General features: G+C 45.4%; 1 protein-coding gene across 1 annotated transcript in view; it reads left to right on the forward strand.

The window, feature by feature from the left end:
- The window catches only part of LOC120981134 (BTG3 associated nuclear protein), a 317,594-nt gene that overhangs the window by 15,623 nt on the left and 279,043 nt on the right, over positions 1-22,928 (forward strand). Inside the window, exon 2 of the mRNA XM_040410642.1 lies at positions 15,074-15,192. Coding sequence (XP_040266576.1) covers positions 15,120-15,192 — 73 coding nt within the window. The 5' untranslated portion in view covers positions 15,074-15,119. The remainder of the gene's footprint in view (positions 1-15,073; positions 15,193-22,928) is intronic.

The raw sequence follows: 22,928 nt of genomic DNA on the forward strand, positions 1-22,928 counted from the left end.
GAAGCAGAACATTTCACAAATGCAAAGCAACTGCAGTGATTGGGGGTCATTTACTGAACGTGGGCACAAAAAATACTGACGACTTCAGTATATACATAACTCTCAACGCTTACTGGGTGGAGCTTAGTGGAAGGGGCGGGGCCACCATGGCCCAACACATTTAATGTACTTTACACCATTGGATAGGGGTTCTGCTGCTGGGGCCGCCACCGATCATGAGAATGGATGACCCCATACCATGTGCCTTGTCGGAAACTCGGTGCATTCCATGAATGGAGTAGTTTTCTTTTACCAACATTTTCAGACATCAATGTTAGTGAAAACACCACGCTGTTGTCGCACGGGCGTAAAAAAAAAAAAAGCGTCTTGCAACTATTTTTAGCCCAAAAACGTGATTTGTAAATGACCCCCAATGTGTTCCTGACAAATGATGCATAAAAGATGCGATCACCTGACAAACGAGCGTTTGCTTGTGTGGTTATTACGTGAACGAAAATTCATTCCCAACCATCAGCCCATGTAAAAGGGATCTTTAGATGTGCTGATTTTCCTATAGGGGATTTAAGGGATTCAGATATTGATGACCTATCCTCAGGTCATCCATATCAAATCAGTAGGGGTCCGACACTAAGGTCCCCCACCGGTTAGCTGCTTTGGGCAGCTGTCTGTGCCCGCTGTGTAGTTTCGGGCACACTGCCTGGGTGCGGTGCTCCAACACGGCCACTGCACAGTGGATGGGACCTTCTGCTTCCGGCTTACTGTATGGTTTCTGGTGCTGAGTGCGGGACCCACACGGATTTGATATTGACTTATCTGGAGGATTGGCCATCAGTATCTAAGTCCTGGAAATCCCCTTTAAGAACATTTGTAATCTTTTAGGGCGGGAAGGCAGTGTTAGATGGACTTCACATTACATTATTTGGGCACAAGATGCAGTATCTGGAGTGCATCTAAGTTATGTTCTGCGTCCCACTACCCAGCTGTGGTCATCAAATCCCTTGGTGGGGTTCAGATCCGTCGACCATCAGTACAACACGTTTGAAGTACGAGCTGTCCCCCCAGGCGCTAATATCTCTGCGTAACTCTGAACACGTCCAGATGGCTCTTCCCAAAATGATTTCTCATTTCTGAGCTCTCTTGGGGTGTCCGTCATAAGTCTTGCAGAGCTTTGAAAAGTGCAATATTCCAGGCCTACGAGCTGTGATAGACCTGATTATGGAGGGTTTTTTCCAATGGGAAGCTTTTGTAGAAATGTTTCTCTATCCATGAGAAGAGAGTCACTGATGCATCACCGGATGTACTCAAGCTTTTTCATTTGTTAAGGCCTCTTTCACAGGGGCGTTGCGTAAAAATGTGCGGGTGCGTTGCGGGAACACCCGCGATTTTTCCGCGCGAGTGCAAAACATTGTAATGCGTTTTGCACTTGCGTGAGAAAAATCGTGCGTGTTTGGTACCCAAACCCGAACATCTTCACAGAAGTTCGGGCTTGGGATCGGTGTTCTGTGGATTGTATAATTTTCCCTTATAACATGGTTATAAGGGAAAATAATAGCATTCTGAATACAGAATGCAAAGTAAAATAGTGATGGAGGGGTTAAAAAAAAAAAAAATTTTTTTTTTTTTAACTCACCTTAATCCACTTGCTCGCGTAGCCCGGCATCTCCTTGTGTCTCCTTTGTTGAAAGACCTGTGGTGAGCATTAATTATAGTTCAAGGACCTGTGATGACGTCACTCCGGTCATCACATGGTACGTCACATGATCTTTTACCATTGTGAATCACCGCTCATGTGAACAGCCCCATAGAAATGAATGGGTCGGTATTCAGTGCGGGTGCAATGCGTTCACCTCCCGCATCGCATCCGCGCGGAATACTCGCTCGTGTGAAAGGGGTCTTAACTGTGCAAGTGTTTTTTAAGGCAATACATGGGTATGCGTATGTGTATTAGAAGAAAACAGGTCATGAATTAGACTAATTGTAGGGCACCGCAAGGGGGAAGTCCGCCGTAAATGTGCCCCAGTGTCTTGCAGTTGTCTTCACCTGTCTCAGATGCACTAAGGTGGTGGACAGTTTCCCCGATGTTGACGGTGGGTTGCTCCTTCCTCTCCCTCCGTTGGACGGTGGTGACAACGGACACCAACCTCTGAGGCTGGGGAATTGTATTAGGCAGTCTCTCCGTCTAAGGCACTTCGTCTCCTGAGGAATGCTCCCTTCCAATCAACATTCTCGAATTGAGGGCTATTCTCCTACCTCTGCTTCACTGGACAGAATGTCTTCTGGGACCTCTGGTTTGGATTCAGTCCAACAATTCCACGTCAGTTGTGTACTTCAATCACTAGGGCAGCACCTGGAGCCCCGCAGCCATAGCGGAGACGGCACTGATTCCACGCTGGGCGGAGAGCCATGTTCTGGCGCTATAGGCAGTTCATATACCTGGTGTCGACAACTGGATTGCCGACTTCCTCAGTCAGGAGGGTCTCGATCCCGGCGAATGGGCTCTTAATCCGCAGGTATTTCACGCAATCTGCGAGAGGTTGGGTCAGCCTGATGTGGATCTGACGGCCTCCTGCTTTAATTGAAAAGTTTAATCCTTTGTCGGACCAAGGATCTTCTGGCTCTGGCAGTTGACGCCTGGTGATACCAGGGACCTCGCTTCCACCCGAATTTAAAGTCTCCACATTTAACGGCATGGCTGTTGAGGCCACTGTACTAAGGGCTGAGGGATTCTCACAAGCAGTCATCCAAATGATAATCCAGGCCAGAAAGCCGTCATCCTCTAGGATCTATCACTGGACCTGGAAGACCTACTTTGGTGTGAATGCAATCCACTGTCACCTCTTGTCTTTCCTTCAATCCGGATTGGACTTGGGACTGGCGCTCAGTTATCTTAAGGGCCAAATTTCTGCTCTTTCCATTATTTTTGAGCGAAACTTGGTCTCGCTTTCTGCAATTTGGACTTTTCTGCAGGGGGTTGCTCATGCAGTGCCCCCTTACTGTCCTCCCTTGAGTCCCTGGAATCTTAATCTTGTGCTCAATGCTCTCCAGTCCTCGCCATTTGAGCCTCTGCAATGGGTATCCCTTTGTTTCCTTTCCTATAAGGTGGCCTTTTTGGTGACTGTCACTTCCATCTGGAGAGTGTTGGAACTTTCCTAGTGCTCCAAGGTGGTCCTTCGCTCTGTCCAATCCTTCCTCCTGAAGGCGGCATTGGTGTTCCATCTCAATGAGGAGATTGTCTTCCTTTTACCCTACTCCTTCTCATCCTCGGGAGCGGTCTCTTCACTCTCTGGATTTGGTGCGGGCTATCTGCATCTATCGCAGATCTCATCTTTCTGTCAGACAGATTCAATTTTCATCATTCCAGACTGGCTGATGCGAGGTTTGACTGTCTGCAAATCTTCCATTTATCGGTGGATTAATTTGGCTATTGTGGAAGCGTACCGTATCAAGCACCAGGAACCGCCCTTCTGTGTTACTGCTCATTCAGCTTGGGCTGCAGGGGCCTCCTGGGCGGTGCATCATGGAGCTTTGGCCCTTCAGGTGTGTAAGGCTGCTACCTGGTTGTCCTTATGCCTTTTCCAAATTTTACAGGGTGCATACCTTTGCATCTGCTGATGCTTCACTTGGGTGCAGAGTTTTGCCGACGGTGGTTCTCTGGCTGTCTTGGTCCTGTCCCACCCTGGGGACTGTTCTGTAACGTTCCATGGTCAAACCTTTGCCCCCGGTTTCTCTTCGGTTCATTGTTTGATGGACCTTCTTTATGGCCTGGTTTGTACATTGTTCTCTCTTCCTTTTCTTGCTTCTCCTCCTGCTTTTGCACAAGCCGCTTTAGCTCAGTCCCTGCAGGATGGAGGAGCTCACACTTAGGGCTCATTCAGACGGCCGTATGCTATCCGCAAAAATGCGGATCCGTTTTTTTGCGGATTAGATACTGACCCATTCACTTCTATGGGGCCCTTTTCTATTCCACGGTTCCGCAAAACAAATGAAACATGTCCTATACTTGTCCGTGAAAATCAGGAGATGGCCCCATTGAAGTCTATGGGTCCGCAAAAATACTGAATGCTATCCGTTTTTTTGCGGATCCGCAAAAAAACGGATAGCATTCAGTATTTTTGCGGACAGCATACGGCCGTCTGAATGAGCCCTTATACTGAGTGTCCGCCTCCTAGGGGCAGCAGCTTATACCCATGGTCAAGCCTGTGTCCCCAATGAACGGAAGAGAACAAAAGTACAAAAATCTATTTTCTATTCTTATTTACCTCTTAAAACCTAGGTGCGTCTATAGAACGAAAAACATGATAATAAAGGTCTGTGGGCAAATTTTTAAATAGATGTAAATGAAAAATTGTTCCACATCCTATTCTCGACATAAATAAATGTAATAATTAAACCCAGAATACCTCTTTAATAAATCTGGCACATCCTCCTCCACTGTCCTTTTTTTTCCCTTTTTATAATTAAGACTGGTGTAAGAAACGCCAGTCTTATGAAATTCCCCCCAATTTCCTTCAGATGCTGTGATGTTCACAGGCCTCAGTATGTTCCCAGTTGGATGCAGTACAAGTTGGATGTGGATTCGGTGTGGTAAAGATTTGGCAGAAGTTATCCGTCTATAAAATAATGATTTATCTGCTGCTGTAATGGATATTTCTTTTAGGGCTTTGTCAGGGGATGAAATCTAGAACTGGCCGCTCGTCTCAGTGCAGTAACATGGCCTGGGGTTGACTTTGTGTTGTAAAATATCACGTTGCTGTTATGTAACCTATCTGCTGTGTCGCATATTGTTTTCTAAAGCATTAGATTGTGAAATAGTCATCCTGCAGAGACTCGTTCAGAGATGGCTGTATTCGTTCACATTCAGCCACAGCTGCTGATGTTACATCAGGAACCGCCGAAGGTCTGTCCTGCAACGTCAATGCACATTACCTGGGTGGGGATCCCAGCCTGTCCAGGTTTCTCCAGTAATCCCTCCCATGAGGTTCATCTGATCTAAAAGCGTTCACCTCGGTCTCTGCAGAACTCCCTTTAATCTTCCACTAAGGTTTGTCGTCAGATTATTACATGCCAAGTAAAACAAATTGGCAAAAATAGGAAATTAATTTATTTTCCCATTAATTAACGCACGTTGAGTAGTGGATGGCGCTGGATCACAGTTGTGCTGCAGAGACGTGTTACATAAAAGAAGAGACTTTCTGCGTCTGTGATAAGCGCCTTTTATTCCAAGCTAAATAACATCTGATTGTACAAATATGGTTTTCAACTATTGACCTTTATATCGTACATTATAGTTGAGCTCGAGCTCTGATGCTTGTCCTGGGAGGGAGATTTACTTCTACATGAGGATGCTGGGTGCAGACATGATGGATAAGTCAACCCTGAAATCAATTTTTACTGACTAGAACATTTTGCTTTGTGATTTATTTTAATATTTTTAGACGGTGTTAAATTGTTTGCAGATTTCATGGTTTGCAATAGATTACAGAATACGTCTGTTGCTGGACGAAGAGTACTGATGAATTTTTTAAGCAAAGTGCTGGGGTCTCTGGTTAGGTGTTTGCCAAATCTGTGTGCATGGAGGCTGAATAGTGCCTTCATGATCCCCTGCAGGATACCTGCATAGTACAGCTTGCAATGGAATATGTTGGGATTTTATTTCTTAGTTTTACCAGAATAGACAGCGACAGTACAGGCACATAGCAGGCTATTGGCCCCTTATTACGTCTCCATTCTAACAACCTTTGGTGCTGAAAGATAGTGTCAGATTGGCCATAAGATTACTGTAAATTATAGTACTGCAGCTAAAATATTATCCAAGGCTATATCAGAGTCAGAGACCGCAGTAAATTACATTAGCAAATCTGGAAAAAATCTCTGAATGGTTTACAGACTGGAAAAGGTCACTGTATATCCCAGACTAAAGAAAAGAGCATGCAGTTTATTCAGCAGAGCAGAATGGTACGGACAGCGCTGTATTAGACTAGCGGTATTGTCACTGCCCTAACACCGCCATTTTTAGAAACATATAAAGTCTGCGGGGATATTCATATAGCTCCATGTGTGCAGAGAAATTATTAGGCCTCATGCACACAGCAGGTCCGCAATTTGCTTGCACCGGCAGTGTGCTCAGCGCATCACGGATGCGGACCCATTCACTTGAATAGCTCTGTAAACGGGAGGTGCGGTGCGGAACGGAGGCACGGAACCCCACGGGAGTGCTCCGTAGTGCTTCCGTGGGGTTTCTGTCCATGCCTCCACACCGCAAAAAAATTGATCATGTTCTAGTCGGACAGCTTACAGACCCATTCAAGTTGAATTGGATCCGTTGCGGCAGCCTGTGCATTGTGTACCGCAAATTACAGTCCCCAATGCACCGAACGGCTGCGCAACAGCTTGGTGCATGAGGCCTTATGGTAAGGAGGCTCTTTATGAATGGGAAGTGCGAATAGGGCCTGTATTAAGTGCCTTAGAATTTTGCTTATTTGTGTCTTCACAACGAAAACTAAATAAAATGTATGAAGCTGAATTAAAGTGAACTTTGTGCGTTTTTAATAAAAATTGTGTGTCCAAGGTCATAATCGTATTTCAACAAGGTGCAGTAATGTGTTGGCTGAACCTTTCCACCTTACCTCATCCTCTAATCACTTGGACTTGGAAACGATGCTTTCTGTTTTATGTTCCGCAGTTCATTTTGGGTACGAAAAGTTCAGTTCAAGAATGTAAAGTTTTGTACATGATTCTCAATGAGCTTCCCTGGTCGTTAAATATAGATCCAGTTCCTAAAAGAAAATATCATTAAATTTTGATAAACTGCTGCGTTATGTAAGTGGTTCCCATGGCCGCGCGTCCTAGAACAATATGCCGTTGTGCGAGCTGCGTCCTGTTCACGTGTTGCAGGCTGGGATGTGTAAGGAAGCGCATTTTCTCATTCTGCATGCTGGGGCAGATTTTACTGGAGCCCCAGCTTTGCTCTGGTGCATTGTGGGAGCGATGGAACACATGGCGGTAGTTTTGTTTTGCTCTGAAGACAGTTGTGAATCACGGTCATATTCTTCTGGCCTTTCCTGAGTATCTGCCACGTAGACAGTGGGGCAGGTGGAGTAGAGGGACCGCGTGGCTGTGGGATCAGACTACACACGGTTTGTAGTCGGTTTGAAGCGAGAAGCATCAGCGGGTCTGCATAAGAGATGTATACCTAAAACGGTAGGATATTCTTGCATTAAGAGGCTACAGACACTTTTTAGAATTTTTTATTATTGCAAAATATTCCAATTGTTTTTAAAATAAATAAAAATAAAAATAATTCTGGCCTTTTGCAGCCGGCAGCTATTCACATATAGTGCAGGCTGCTCTTTCTCCTTCACAGTAAAATCGGGCAGAGGAGCTGCCTCAGTCTGTAGCCCTTATTGCCCTCCTCCTGGGAGCTCATAAACTCTATAGTTGCCTCACAAAAAATATTCTACACTTTTCAAACCAGCACCTGGAGTTATTCAATGAAATCTGTGTTCCTGCTCACTGAGACGGAAGCACATGATCAGCTCCATCCTTCACCTGCCACTAGCTGCAGCAGAAAGGACATGCCCCCTGACAGGCCACCAAGAACCTCACAATAACCTGACGTTTGTTTGTAGCTATAGGAAATGTTTGGCGGAGCTGATGGCTGCTGAAGGGGGATCTACAGGTTATTGCATTTAAGGGAAAATCCTGAAGAAATCTGGACAAAAAATGCACATAAATGCACACAATTTATTGCTTTTTTGGTGCATTTTTAATGCGGTGGATTTGATGCGGGTAAATTGATCAGTAAAATCTGAACAAGAATAACGCAACAACAATTGACAGGCTGTAGATTTCAAAATCCGCATAAAAGGTCAATTTCTGCATCTAAGAAAAAAGCTAAGTGTACATGAGATGAGTCTGTTGTCATGCACTGTATTGTATTGTGCTGCGGGTTTTCGTGCTAAAATCTGCATCGTGTGCAGACACTAAGGCCTCTTTCACACGAGCGTGTCCGGATAAGTTGCAGCAAACCCGCGCGAGTAGGTACCCAATTGTTGTCAGTTTTGACTGCCGCTGCGTTCCGTTGTTCAGTTTTTATCGCGCTGGTGCAATGTGTTTTGCACGCGCGTGATAAAAAACTGACTGTGGCTACCCAGACCCGAACTTCTTCACAGAAGTTCAAGGTTGTGTAGATTGTATTATTTCCCCTTATAATCTGCTTATAAGGGGAAATAATAGCATTTTGAATACAGAATATATAGTACAATAGCGCTGGAGGGGTTAAAAAATTTATAAATTTAACTCGCCTTAATCCACTTGTTTGCGCAGCCGACATCTCTTTTGTCTTCATCTGTGAGGAAAACGACCTGTGGTGACGTCACCACGCTCATCACATGGTCATTCACATGATCCATCACCATGGTGATGGATCCTGTGGTGAGCGTAGTGACGTCGTCAAAGGTCCTTTTCCTCAAAGAAGAAGACAGAAGAGATGCCGGCTGCGCGAACAAGTGGATTAAGGTGAGTTATATTATTTTTTATATATTTATTAACCCCTCCAGCCCTATTGTACTATGTATTCTGTATTCAGAATGCTATTATTTTCCCTTATAACCATGTTATAAGGGAAAATAATAAAGATCGGGTCCCCATCTCGATCGTCTCCTAGCATCCGCACTTGCTTGCGGATGTTTTTGATTTTCACGCAGCCCCATTCACTTCTATGGGGCCTGCGTTACGTGAAAAACGCACAAAATAGAGCTTGCTCCGATTTTCACGCAACGCACAAGTGATGCGTGAAAATCATCGTTCATGTGCACAGCCCCATAGAAATGAATGGGTCCGGATTCAGTGCGGGTGCAATGCATTCACCTCACACATTGCACCCGCGCGGAATACTCGCCCGTGTGAAAGGGGCCTAACAGTGCAGAAATCTGGGTTCACTTACTTTTCATGCACTTTAGTTGGCCTTTCCTGGGCTGAACACTCATCCATGAGACTTTGCTAAAGAGGCAATAGTAAGGGTTCTGTTTCTTGCCATAAGTTTAAGGCTACTTTCACACTTGCGTTCAGAGAGGATCCATCTGGTGTCTGCACAGACAGATCCTCTCCTATAATGCAGACGTTGGGATCCGTTCAAAACGGATCCGTCTGCATTATAGCTTAGTAAAAATTCTAAGTGTGAAAGTAGCTTCAGACGGATCCGTCCAGACTTTGCATTGAAAGTCAATGGGGGACGGATCCTTTTGAAAATTGAGCCATATGGTGTCAACTTCAAACGGATCCGTCCCCATTGACTTCCATTGTAAGTCTGGACGGATCCGTTTGCCTCCGCACGGCCAGGCGGACACCCGAACGCTGCAAGCTGCATTCAGGTGTCCGCCTGCTGAGCGGAGCGGAGGCTGAACGCTGCCAGACTGATGCATTCTGAGCGGATCCGCGTCCACTCAGAATGCATTGGGGCAGTACGGATGCGTTCGGGGCCGCTTGTGAGACCCTTTAAACGGAACTCACAAGCGGAACCCCGAACGCAAGTGTGAAAGTAGCCTAACAAAGTAGGCAATAAAAAAAACTAACGATTTACCTTATTAACCTAATTAAAAGGGGTTATCCCCTCTGGAAAAAATAAAACTACTAACTTTTCATATGTACACTTTTAATATATCACTATCATAGAAGGTGTGTGTGTATATATATATATATATATATATATATATATATATATATACACACCATATTACATGTCTGTTCACTCCATCATTTGTGGACACTGCAGGAGAAATGAGCAGCACCACAGGGTAGGTTAGAAATGTGAGAGATGGTGGTCTGGCTGCTGGGACCCCCACTAATAGCTGAAGAAGGGCACCCATAGAACTAAGTAGGGGACAGCCAAGGGAACCTAGTCAAGTCCTGAAAAACAGCTAGATTTTTATTTGGTTCACAGTTTTGACTAATTTTAACGTTCATGCAGCTGATTTTTTTTCTCTTTTTTTCATAGTAACTGATTCTTTTGTTTGTGAGCCTGTAACAATCCGTTTGGTCCACTAGGTGGCGCTGCAGCTGCTGTTCCCTTTATCATACAGTGTGACAGCTAATGCTTGTGAAGTAGGAGTGGACCAAAGCCATGGGAACGATGACCCAAATGATTTTTTCCTGGGAGGCCCTTTAAATTTTAAGTAACTTTTTGTCTCTGCGGTGCGGTTGTCACCAGCTCTTAGCATGACATCATCCACGGCTTTGATGAGTACCAGTCCTTGTCCCTCAGGAGCGTAACGCTATGTGCCTCCAGTCAGCGGGTGATCTGATGCACAGGGAGTTTGGTTTGGATTCTTTATTCTTATGATTTTACTTTTCCCCTAAAATTGTGAGCAATAAAATGCTCCAAACACTCAATTAAAAATCCAGATTTTTTTTTTTTTATGTTATAATTGTGTGGATGTTTTTTGTATTTTGTCCGTGTGACTCTGAAGCCTCTTTTCCTGTGCCCTGTTTCAAGATTTTAATGAAATGTCTCTGGAGTTTCTGGCAAAGTCCTGATAGCAATAAATAAATTATTGCATGGAGTGGAGCTGATGAATAAGTCTCAATAACGTGGACATAAATGGCTGCCCACTTGATGGCGGATTATCAAACAGCTCGTCTTTTCATAGATTGGTTTGCCAAGTCTGCTGCGGTAGAGGAGTTCTTTGCTGGATGATTGGAATTACTTGACCGTTGAGAGCCAGATTTAGAGGCTGTGGATTGTCAGCATTGGATTGTGTGCGTAGTGAATGAGATTTTCACGTTTCATCCACGTACACGCTGGAGGCTTCTACTGTGAGTGTCGCCCTTTGCAATGCATACAGTGAAATCTGCGGCACCGGTACCAGCAAAGCGAATAGGGGTTTCCTTCATCTCATCCACATGGAGCCTGTAAATTTATGGGGCAGATCTTCCTTGCGGATTTTACCCTTTGCAATGCGTCGGGAGAAATCTTCAAATCTGCAGCCTTTCTGCATCAAAATCCACCACAAAAAATACCATTCAGTGTTTTTTTTTTTTTTCTGCTGAAGAACATCTGCAACACTACAGTCCCATGTGAATCGTCACGTGCTGCGGTCCGCAATGCAGGGACATCGCATGCGGATCATGGACCCATTCAACGCAAAAAAGTAGTGCATGCACTACTTTTTTGCAGTGTGGAGGCACGGCCAGAAACACCACGGAAGCACTCCGTGAGGTTCCGATCTGTGCTTCCACACCGCATCACTGGATTTGTGGACCCAATCAATTGAATGGGTCCGCATCCATCATGCGGAATGCACATGGCTGGTGACCCGTGTATTGCGGAACCGCCGTATGCTGTCCGCAGCAGGGGCACGGAGCCCTTACGTTCGTTGGCATGAGCCTAGAGAGTTAGGATGGTTATCAGTGACGCATCATGCATTGTACTTTTGCAGTCACATTTTGTTCCTGCACCCGGCTATCTGCTGATGTTTTTCAATCCCATTCTCCTTCTCTACGCGCACGCGGCTTCCTGTTATTTAAAGGCGTTTTTCACCTCAGACATTTATGGCATAACCATGGGGATATGTCTGATGGGGGCGTCCAGCCCCTGTGACCCCACTTTATAGAGAACAAGACACGTCAGCTGGAAGTGGCCTCCTGCAGAGTCCGACCAAAGGCCTCCTTCACACAGCCGTCTTCTCGTCAGTATTTCACAGCAGCATTCAGAAGCTAAACTGAACTTATACAGAGGCAAAGCAGAAGGGAAGTCCGTGCACCTCTTCCGTATTTTTTAGGCTTGTACTGATGCAAGATAAGTGTCCCGATTAAGAGGGAACCCTGCTTGCTCAGCTGCCTGTGTGTCTCCTGCAGAGCCAGGCAAGCACATTAACCTCTCCGTTTGGTCTCTTCTTTGAAGCTTCCGCCTTTTCTTGCTGAATGGGGTTCGGGATCCTGCGGCTTTGCCATGAATGTCTGTTCGTAGCTGCCTTTATTCCCCATGCAAGCGACTGATCCTCTGCATCCACAGTGTAAATATTTCTACAGCTTTGTCTTCTTCTTTACATCATATTGTTCCCTCTCTGTAATCTTCACACTTGGTCGGTCGCAGGTCCAGACAGGAGGGGTTAATGTGTGTATTTTAACCTCTATTCTGCCCAGACTTTCCGCAGAGCTTTTGATGTCTGCTGATTTATAGGACAGCTTCACTGAAATCTATGACTTGTTACATTTATTATAGCAGTAATTTTTTTTTAATTAATCCCTAATGTGGAATAAAATAACATAAAAAGATTCTGCCTCCATGTCTGTTTCCAGTTAATAAACTGTGTGCGCGCGGTATCTGGACAGTGCAACTCCACTGACTAAATCATGGGAGGGGGTAGGCTGCTTCAGGGACTCAAGTAGCTTGGTGGACGGTGGCATGGTACCCGGGGCATCTGTTACCACTCTGCAGCCATTAGCAGATGCTCCTTTCTTGCACAGTTCAGCGCAGCCATCGCCTCTTTGATCAGCTTGAAATATGATTAAGTGATATATTTGGCACCAAACTAAGATGCAGGACCTTGTGTTAAGTGGGGCAGTGTCAGCAGGAAGCTGATTTAAAGTAATCTTTGAAATTGGGTAATTAATGACGTTATGTAGAAATGCAGCGGTTGTGCCTCATCAGACGTAACCGGGATGGAAAACCTAAATGTGGAGTTCCAGATGGAATCTGAATGAGCGCTCTAATTCGGGGGTTACTGCTTCTCATCAACCAGACGCAGCAGTGGACGGAGACGTATTTTTCTGGCAGTGCACAATGGGGAAAAAAGCAATAGCAGGCCTCGGTGGAGACCAGCCTCCCTAGCATCGCGGGTGCCGGAGACCGGCTAAGTATCGTCTATAGGAGCGGCCCGGGCATTGTTGGGGGTACTTGTACTAGTGGATAACCCCTTTAAATAAATAATTGCAAATTAGATATATAAAATCACGGCCATATACACATATTCATGTTTGTGAGAAGGCGCATGTGTACCAGAAGATGTTGCACAGCCCCGCACAAAGCTGACAAAACACTAAGCCGTCCCTGGAGTACAGGAAAAATTAGAATCTTTTTGCGCGTAATTCATACGTATAAAAAGCGCATCCACATAAGTGGGCCAAAAAAACAACAACACCCCCAGAAATAGTATAAAACTGAAAATTGTCGAACAAGTTGCAAATGCTTCATTAGTAATTGGAAAAAAAAAAAAAAAGACTAAAACAGACACAAAATCCTAATAAACGACCCCCATTGTTCAGTCCAGGTGCCGACCTGGTGTCTCACACCTAGATGCAAGCAATCTTTGAGGAATAATCATATACAAGTCTCAGCAAGTACCCTCAGCAGAGGGCTCACCCTCAGAATATGTTCTAAATAGATTTACTGCATGTGGGGAGTCCAGATGGCAAAACGACAGAATCGAGCAATCGGGGGGCTGGAAAATGGTCTTCCTATGAGGGTCCAACTGCCCTGTGGATCTGTACTCCAGTGTGGAATCGAGAGCAAATTCCAGGGACGAAACTGTGCCAGACTCCCAGCTTTTACTGGTTGCCACTTTGAATACTGGATCTTATGAGCGGCTCCTGCGTACAAGTGGCTATAATACCGCCCCCCAGTAGTCTCATACCGTACCTCTGTGTGCTCTCGGTTTCATAAGTAGCCATGCATAGATGTATGTTTTGGTGGATTCTGTACCAATGTGATAAAAATAATAGTGCCATGCGTCATTGGTGCCATACTACGAGCAAGTACTGCTATTGGGGGATATGCTCTTAGTATGGCGGCATGCAGGGGCCAGGCCCCGGCTCTATGGCTGTACCTATGAGAATGATGTCCTGTAACTGAAGTTACCATTTCTAATATTCTGTTCATTGTGAGCAGCCTTTTCTCCTCAACATTTCATCGACTCCACCTGAAATCTCTCCCAGCCGTCCCCAGGGGCCAACATTCCCCACCCCCGTCCAGATAATGAAATTTCTTATCCTTCCTATCAGCGCACTCATTTCTTTGACTTTCCTATATTTGGGGTCTGTCGAAAAGATTTTCTGCAGATAATTTGTGCATTATTGCAGAAACAAAGCCATGGTTGTGATAGAAACATCACAGTCATTTGAGGTTCAGCCCTTGGCTCAGGATTTGGCGCGGGGTTTCGTGTGCTGGACAGCTGTTGGGGAGTGGAGTCGGTGAGTGCGCCCTGCAGAAGACGAGCTCTCTCCGGATGTGTGTGTTTTAGTAACTGCTTGCTTGTCCCTGGAGATTACAATTCTGGAGCATTGAACCATTCCTCTTTTACTACTCTTGGTTATGTATGAATAGTCTGACAACTGGGCCATACCATTCCCCTCCTCAAAGGGTGTGTTCCTACAGTCTTTCACTGATTGGATATGAGGGACAAAACCCTGAATGTTAACACCCAGTGTCATTTATACATTTCCTGGAGGAATAACAGAGGAGCGGGCAAGGCAGGTGCTCCAGGATTGTTATTCATGCTTTTATTCATGAAGAATACCTGCATTTACTAAAACAGGCAACAGGCATGTCGGCAGAGCTGAGGGGTCCTCCCAAACGGCACCGTCACACTTTTTTTTTAAAGAAACTTTTCAACAAACTTGAACATTTAGCTTGTCCTTAAAGGGTTTTTCCAAGACTTTTATATGGCTGTCCTTGGGATAGGTAATCGCTGTCTGGTCTGTGGGGTCCCGGCACCTCCACAATCAGCTCTTCTGCATTAGCGCTGGAAATGGGCATCACTCACTCTAATGGGAGCAGCGCTGCAGTAACCGGCCCCATCCGCTGATTAGTGGGGGTGCCAGGAGTCCGATATAATATTAAAACCTAGCCATAGCTCAGAGGGATCCAGGAAGATACTTACACGTTTTACACAAAGCCTTAGTCATTGCTTGTTGCTTTATTGTTCATTCATCTGTATTGTATTGTGTTGCTGTTGTTCTGTCCTCTGTGCCTTTTAATGTGACGATATAATGTATCTTTGGCTATAGATGGACGTTTAAACCATTTTCTACATGTTTTGTATCAGATTATTTAACTATTTGTGCTTATTTCTTACAGAATCCCCAGGAACTCTGCGCAAGCAGCAGCCAAGAAAGATTTATAAATGATGTCAGGAGAGGAGCTGGCGGACGTGGTGCAGATAGCAGTAGAAGACCTGCATCCTGATCATCACCCTGGTGAGTCCACAAGCCGAATACAGAGAGTCTGTAATATCTGCGTCTTACATCCTACCTGATTTGTACTGCGGCATCCTAGAGAAATTGACGTGTCGATATGCACCTCAATGTTTTATTCCCTTGCCAGTACAGTCGTCTCCACAGGGCACGTGACCAACCTGTCCATCAGCTCCTCACACTGCGCATGCACCGGAGGCTGCATATTGGGTCACATGCCCCTTATTCCACATCCATGGTTTTAATGAAAGCCTTGTTCAGTCCGTTCCTGTCATGTATAATATTGCAGATAGCTGGGAGTTATGGATAAACATCCGACTGGCTTGATCCCAAACTAAGGAGCATAAAGGTGACCCCTGGAAAACCCTAAGAGCTCACCCTGACTGCTAAGCTCATACAAAGGTCTCAGAGGTAGACGATTGCATGCCCTCGTACCCAGACTGTGTGACACCTGAAAACCCTATAATGGTGAGGGGACACGACCACCGGCTCCCTGCACTTAATACGGAGGGATTCAGGGTCACCTAGAATCAAGCCAGCAAGTAAACACAATACAAGAAAGGACTTATCTGAACAAGCAGTAACAGAAGTCTCCAGCAGTGATCACTTCAATCCAGGAAGTAGTATAAACTGCAAAGTGAGGCAGTATGGGAGGGAATATAAAGGGAGGCAATTAGTGTGAATAGGTGACAGCTGGGAGAAGGAAAAGGAGATGACAAAGTGAAACCAAAACAAAGAACATCATGCAAGAGGTACAGAAGAATGTCTGCCAGACCTTCTCAGAGAGCTGGCGGTGACAGTTCCCTGGAGAATATTGTTCTGACAAGGGTATGGTGCTTCACAGAAGTAGAGGTTGGAGCCCCGGTAATAATATATTAGTAAGTTGTGCAGAATTCTTTCTTCACCACGTTTGTGAAAATAAAGCAGGCAACCCCTTTAACATCTCACCTCTGGGACCCTCACCTATTGGAAGAATAAGTGTCTGGTGAGCTCTGATTTATGCAAATAAATTTTTTATACCGGATCCGTTTTTTCCGGATGACACCGGAGAGACGGATCCAGTATTTTAATGCATTTGTCAGACAGATCGGAATCTGGATCCGTCTGACAAATGCCATCAGTTTGCGTCTGGATTGCAATGGAACTGCTTGCCGGAATCCTCTGCCGCAAGTGTGAAAGTACCCTTATAGCTGTCCCTAGGCCCATGTGAAGTCACGTTCATTGGCCACTTGGGCTGAGCTGTGATACCAAGCACAGCCACTATCAAATGGATGGCGCTGTGCTTAGTGAGCTGAGAGAAGGCCGTGGTACTACTGCAAGCGTCGGTGCCTTCTCCGCCACTTTATGTGTCTTTCATTTATGCACTAGGTCAGGCATGCTCAACCTGCAGCCCTCCAGCTGTTGTAAAACTACAACTCTCTACGATGCCCTTCTGTAGGCTGTCAGGGGATGATGGGAGTTGTAGTTTTGGAACAGCTGGAGGGCCGCAGGTTGAGCATGCCTGCACTGGTGGAGCTCCCATGCAGGAAGTCTTAGAAGGATGGAAGCATCCCACGAAAAAGTAGCCTGTCTCCAATATCTCCAAATCAAACTGACTAATAGCAAATTTGCACATAGCAACCAATCAGAGCTCAGCTTTCAGGTCCTACAGGGCTCTGGAAAAAAATTAAAGCTGACCTCTGATTGGTTGTTATGGGCAACTAAGACAGATTTGATATTATGCAGTTTGATAGTTTAGATATTGGAGGCAGGCTAATTTTTCGTGGGCCACCCTGTATTACTTCTTGTAGCTACCACTACTGCACTACTGCTTGTACCTACCACTACTGCTTGTACCTAACTCTGCTACTACACTACTGCTTGTACCTACCACTACTACACTACTGCTTGTACCTAACTCTGCTACTACACTACTGCTTGTACCTACCACTACTGCTTGTACCTAACTCTGCTACTACACTACTGCTTGTACCTACCACTACTGCTTGTATCTAACTCTGCTACTACACTACTGCTTGTACCTAACTCTGCTACTACACTACTGCTTGTACCTAACTCTGCTACTACACTACTGCTTGTACCTAACTCTGCTACTACACTACTGCTTGTACCTACCACTACTGCTTGTATCTAACTCTGCTACTACACTACTGCTTGTACCTACCACTACTACACTACTGCTTGTACCTACCACTACTACACTACTGCTTGTATCTAACTCTGCTACTACACTACTGCTTGTACCTACCACTACTACACTACTGCTTGTACCTACCACTACTACACTACTGCTTGTACCTACCACTACTACACTACTGCTTGTACCTACCACTACTACACTACTGCTTGTACCTACCACTACTACACTACTGCTTGTACCTACCACTACTACACTACTGCTTGTACCTACCGCTACTACACTACTGCTTGTACCTACCACTACTACACTACTGCTTGTACCTAACTCTGCTACTACACTACTGCTTGTACCTACCACTACTGCTTGTATCTAACTCTGCTACTACACTACTGCTTGTATCTAACTCTGCTACTACACTACTGCTTGTACCTACCACTACTACACTACTGCTTGTACCTACCACTACTACACTACTGCTTGTACCTACCACTACTACACTACTGCTTGTACCTACCACTACTACACTACTGCTTGTACCTACCACTACTACACTACTGCTTGTACCTACCACTACTACACTACTGCTTGTACCTACCACTACTACACTACTGCTTGTACCTACCACTACTACACTACTGCTTGTACCTACCACTACTACACTACTGCTTGTACCTAACTCTGCTACTACACTACTGCTTGTACCTACCACTACTGCTTGTATCTAACTCTGCTACTACACTACTGCTTGTATCTAACTCTGCTACTACACTACTGCTTGTACCTACCACTACTGCTTGTATCTAACTCTGCTACTACACTACTGCTTGTATCTAACTCTGCTACTACACTACTGCTTGTACCTACCACTACTACACTACTGCTTGTACCTACCACTACTACACTACTGCTTGTACCTACCACTACTACACTACTGCTTGTACCTACCACTACTACACTACTGCTTGTACCTACCACTACTACACTACTGCTTGTACCTACCACTACTACACTACTGCTTGTACCTACCACTACTACACTACTGCTTGTACCTACCACTACTGCTTGTACCTACCACTACTACACTACTGCTTGTACCTACTACACTACTGCTTGTACCTACCACTACTACACTACTGCTTGTACCTACCACTACTACACTACTGCTTGTACCTACCACTACTACACTACTGCTTGTACCTACCACTACTACACTACTGCTTGTACCTACCGCTACTACACTACTGCTTGTACCTACCGCTACTACACTACTGCTTGTACCTACCGCTACTACATTACTGCTTGTACCTACCGCTACTACACTACTGCTTGTACCTACCGCTACTACACTACTGCTTGTACCTACCGCTACTACACTACTGCTTGTACCTAACTCTGCTACACTACTGCTTGTACCTAACTCTGCTACTACACTACTGCTTGTACCTACCACTACTACACTACTGCTTGTACCTAACTCTGCTACTACACTACTGCTTGTACCTACCACTACTACACTACTGCTTGTACCTACCACTACTACACTACTGCTTGTACCTAACTCTGCTACTACACTACTGCTTGTACCTACCACTACTACACTACTGCTTGTACCTAACTCTGCTACTACACTACTGCTTGTACCTAACTCTGCTACTACACTACTGCTTGTACCTACCACTACTGCTTGTATCTAACTCTGCTACTACACTACTGCTTGTACCTACCACTACTACACTACTGCTTGTACCTACCACTACTACACTACTGCTTGTTCTAACTCTGCTACTACACTACTGCTTGTACCTACCACTACTACACTACTGCTTGTACCTACCACTACTGCTTGTACCTACCACTACTACACTACTGCTTGTATCTAACTCTGCTACTACACTACTGCTTGTACCTACCACTACTACACTACTGCTTGTACCTACCACTACTACACTACTGCTTGTTCTAACTCTGCTACTACACTACTGCTTGTACCTACCACTACTACACTACTGCTTGTACCTACCACTACTGCTTGTACCTACCACTACTACACTACTGCTTGTATCTAACTCTGCTACTACACTACTGCTTGTACCTACCACTACTGCTTGTATCTAACTCTGCTACTACACTACTGCTTGTACCTACCACTACTACACTACTGCTTGTACCTACCGCTACTACACTACTGCTTGTACCTACCGCTACTACACTACTGCTTGTACCTACCACTACTACACTACTGCTTGTACCTAACTCTGCTACTACACTACTGCTTGTATCTAACTCTGCTACTACACTACTGCTTGTACCTACCACTACTGCTTGTATCTAACTCTGCTACTACACTACTGCTTGTACCTACCACTACTACACTACTGCTTGTACCTACCACTACTACACTACTGCTTGTACCTACCACTACTACACTACTGCTTGTATCTAACTCTGCTACTACACTACTGCTTGTACCTACCACTACTACACTACTGCTTGTACCTACCACTACTACACTACTGCTTGTATCTAACTCTGCTACTACACTACTGCTTGTACCTACCACTACTGCTTGTATCTAACTCTGCTACTACACTACTGCTTGTACCTACCACTACTGCTTGTATCTAACTCTGCTACTACACTACTGCTTGTACCTACCACTACTACACTACTGCTTGTACCTACCACTACTACTAGTACCTCAAACCATTACTACTACACTACTGCTTGTACCTACCACTACTACACTACTGCTTGTACCTACCACTACTACACTACTGCTTGTACCTACCACACTACTACACTACTGCTTGTACCTACCACTACTACACTACTGCTTGTACCTAACTCTGCTACTACTACTTGTACCCGGCGCTGCTGTTAGTGAATGTTTCTCATTAAACGCTCTGCGTTCTGGATTTAATGCTTTTCGGAGACCTTGTCGGAGGGCGGGCTGCCTGCTCTGCAGTATTTAGCACCGAGATAGAACTGGTTATGGTTCTCTTAGTTTATTTTTATTGGGCAATAAACCCTTGTTCAGATTGGTGTTTATTAACCACTGAAACAACTTCCTTCATTTGCAGTTTATTTGTAAGTTAATTAAAGTGACTTGTCTGCAGTGCAGATCTCTCACCGTAGTCTCCGCGGCACAGACCGTAAAGGGCCTTGTCTCATTCTCATACTTGCTTTTAAGATGTCTTCAAGATTTGTGATGCAAGCCCTTATCTTGTTTTCAAGGAACCATTTCAATTTCATTTTAAAATGCACATTATCTGTGTGTGCAGCTGTGACTAGGAAAACACACGTTATAAGAGAGAGAGGGGATTGTTATAAAGAGGTGTAGCCTCCCTCCTGTTTGGGGGTAACCTGGCTTTGTACCCTGGAGAGGAAACCAACGGGGTCGGTGACAAATGAAAGCGACTTTCTAAAACCGTTCTAGAAGAAATGTGTCTCCCTTATATATGAGACGTCACAGAATAGACTCCTAAAGTTTGGTTTTGTTGATTTCTGTTTTTCATCAGTTTACAGTCTTCTGATGTCAATGAGATCTCTAAAAGAAGAAATTAAATAAATGATAAAATGCATTTAAAAAATTGTTGTGTTTTGCTATCACACATTAGAAAAGGAAATATTACTTTGTTAGGCCTCATGCACCCGACCGTTCGGGTCCGCATCCGTGCCGCAGTTTTTGCGGCTCTGGTGCGGACCCATTTACTTCAATGGGGCCGCAAAAGATGCGGACAGCACTCCGTGTGCTGTCCGCATCAGTTGCTCCGTTCCGTATCCCTGCCCCAAAAAATTGAAAATGTCCTATTCTTGTCCGTTTTGCGGACAAGAATAGGCATTTCTACAATGGGCCGCCCGTTCTATTCCGCAAATTGCGGAAGGCACGCGGGCGGCTTCCGTTTTTTGCGGATCCGCGATTTGCGGACTGAAAAAAACGGAACAGTCATGTGCATGAGGCCTTACTCTGGGTATTTCTAGCCCATTAAAGGGGTTGTCCGGGTTCAGAGCTGAACTCAGACATACCCATAATTTCACCCAGGCAGCCCCCCTGATGTTAATATCTCTCCTTTGCCCAGTGCTGGATCTCACAGGGCAAGGGATCCTTTATTTACAATAACACACTGCCAGCCGAGGCTTCCGCCCAGCAGTGTGTTCGATGACGTCACCAGCTCTGATGGGCGGACTTTACGCTGCCCGAGCCGTTTTACAGGCTAGGGCAGCGCTAAAGCCCACCCATCAGTGCCGGTGACGTCACCGGGCTTTCTGCTGGGCGGAAGCCTCCGCCTGGCAGCCCTATGGAGAGCCCGGTACGTCACCGGAACTCCAAGAAATGCTTTTGCACTGCGCGATTTAGCGCAGGGCAAAGGAGCGCATCGGATCATGAACTGGTCCGATGCTCAAGTCAGGGGTCTGCCTGGGTGAAAATGGGGATATGTCCGGGTTCAGCTCTGAACCCGGACAACCCCTTTAATCTCCCAATGAGTTAAGAACTTGCTATATTAGGTGCCTCGTGGCTTAACATGCATGCTCGGTTCAGATAAAATGTCCACGTTCAGCGCGGGTAAGGCCCCTTCACACGAACCATACGCATTGGCACCGGATGCGTTCAGTGACACTTGCACCATTTTGCAAGCAAGTTCAGTCAGTTTTGTCTGCGATTGCGTTCAGTTTTTTTCCCCGCGTGTACAATGTGTTTTGATGTGTTTTTCACGCGACTGATAAAAAACTGAAGGTTTACAAACATCTCTTTGCAACCATCATTGAAAAACGCTTCAGATCTGGACTTGCTTGCGGATGCGATGTGTTTTTCACTGAAGCCCTATTCACTTCTATGGGGCCAGGGCTGCGTGAAAAACATAGAATATAGAACATTTTCACGCAACTCAGAACTGATGCGAGAGAAAAAACACTCATGTACACAGACCCATTGAAATGAATGGGTCAGGATTCAGTGCGGGTGCGATGTGTTCACGTCACGTATTGCACCCGCTCGGAAAACTTGCTTGTGTGAAAGGGGCCTAAGTGGCTGCCAGACCCGTGCTGCACCTTATATCTTGTGGGGAAACTACAATCAAGAAAGCCAACCTTGTAAATTCAGCTGCCAAGCACCGATCTAAGCTGGCCAAGTACGTTAGGTAAATGTCTGTTGTACCTGGCGATTTTGTTGGGGCCCTCTGACCGGCCATCTAGTGTGTATATCTCAACTCTCCCCAATGGCCAGTGGTGGTGGAGGAAATAAATTGGGTTTTTACTGTCCAATCCTTTTTTTTGTTGGGGAGAGAGGTGTCTGGAAGCTGCTCTTTTCCCCCTCCCTGTTTAGGACACATGCACACTCTGCGGAGTCCAGGCTGACATCCGTGTAAGATGCATATATATGGCCAGCCCGTCTACATCCATAGAAGCTATAATGTCCATGGCTTATGTCTTCTGATGCATTTGTGTCAATTACTGATCTCCGCGCGTGGTTCCTGATTGTCTTCACATGTAAATGAGCCCAATGGCCGGGGGCCAGATGTGTGGTCACTAGAGGGAAGTAACAGACACTTAGATGTTGTACAGATGTGTGCTAGAATAGTTTATTCTTTCTAGGTTTTGC

Source organism: Bufo bufo, chromosome 10 (assembly GCF_905171765.1).
Source record: "Bufo bufo chromosome 10, aBufBuf1.1, whole genome shotgun sequence".
In the NCBI taxonomy this organism is placed as follows: domain Eukaryota; kingdom Metazoa; phylum Chordata; class Amphibia; order Anura; family Bufonidae; genus Bufo; species Bufo bufo.